The sequence below is a fragment of the Mizuhopecten yessoensis genome, unplaced genomic scaffold, assembly GCF_002113885.1.
Source record: "Mizuhopecten yessoensis strain PY_sf001 unplaced genomic scaffold, ASM211388v2 scaffold4623, whole genome shotgun sequence".
Classification (NCBI taxonomy): domain Eukaryota; kingdom Metazoa; phylum Mollusca; class Bivalvia; order Pectinida; family Pectinidae; genus Mizuhopecten; species Mizuhopecten yessoensis.
The window spans coordinates 198,610-199,557 of NW_018405639.1; the positions used below are offsets into that span (position 1 = coordinate 198,610).

Below are 948 nucleotides of genomic sequence, written 5' to 3' on the forward strand. Positions count from 1 at the left end.
AAGACCAAGGTTCTAACCATTTGTAATAGGAAAGAGAGTAATGTGCTTTCTATGGGGATGGAATCAGCGACATTCAGCTTTCCAGTCTGCCACTCTACCCATTGAGCTAAAGGGAAATTCTCCTTAGCCGTAATGATATGCACAATTAAAACCTGTCACAGTATCTTGAGAGACCAATCTGTGTTAAATAGATGGCATTTTTTTTTATTTTATTTTTTTTATTTTTTTGGGAGGATGGGGGAGGGTTACTTTGTTTCTTTAGAGTATTGCAACAAAGATGAACACACTTAAATGCCATTCTTCATTTGTTTGGAGTTATTATGACAAAGACAGCTACGCTACACCTACATATCAATCTAAAACACATAAGTGTAAACCTACGCACTGTGTGTACCGGTATATTCTGACAAGGGACTACAGCAAAATTTAAGGAAGCATTGCTTCAAAGGGAGAAAGAGGTACTCATAGTAAAAAGAAATCCTATATGTTGTAGTGGTGGAGTGGGTCAGTATTGGTATATTCAATGTCTGTGTACCAGGAATCACAGAAGGAAACCTCTTACTCTACATCTCATTGCATGACTCAATCCTCCAGGGCAAGGGGGATTTAATTGGCATTGAAGAAGAAACTGTAACTTAGATGATACAGTTTTGAAGAAATGTAATTATTTTGCAGATTCATTGAAGGTCTATGCAGCAAGCGCCGTCAACAGCAGGACAAGTTGTCAGAGAAAGTTCTGGTTGATTCCAAACTAAAACAGGGAGTAGTAGAAGTATCAGGGGAGGCAACTAAGCCTAACAGTCTTCCAGGTGAGGAACTACATAAAACCTAGTTAATGTCATTATCTAAATCACCAATCCAACTTACCACTCAAAATCAAAATCAAAGTTACCAATCCAAATCGCCATAGAAATCATCAGTCAAATTGTTACAAGCATACAGACAGGC

At 38.0% G+C, this 948-nt stretch overlaps 1 protein-coding gene across 1 annotated transcript in view; it reads left to right on the forward strand.

Annotated features, from left to right (window-relative positions):
• Positions 1-948, forward strand: part of LOC110449468 (rab-like protein 6) — a 21,217-nt gene that overhangs the window by 11,752 nt on the left and 8,517 nt on the right. Inside the window, exon 5 of the mRNA XM_021496346.1 lies at positions 676-809. Within this exon, the coding sequence (XP_021352021.1) occupies positions 676-809 (134 nt within the window). The remainder of the gene's footprint in view (positions 1-675; positions 810-948) is intronic.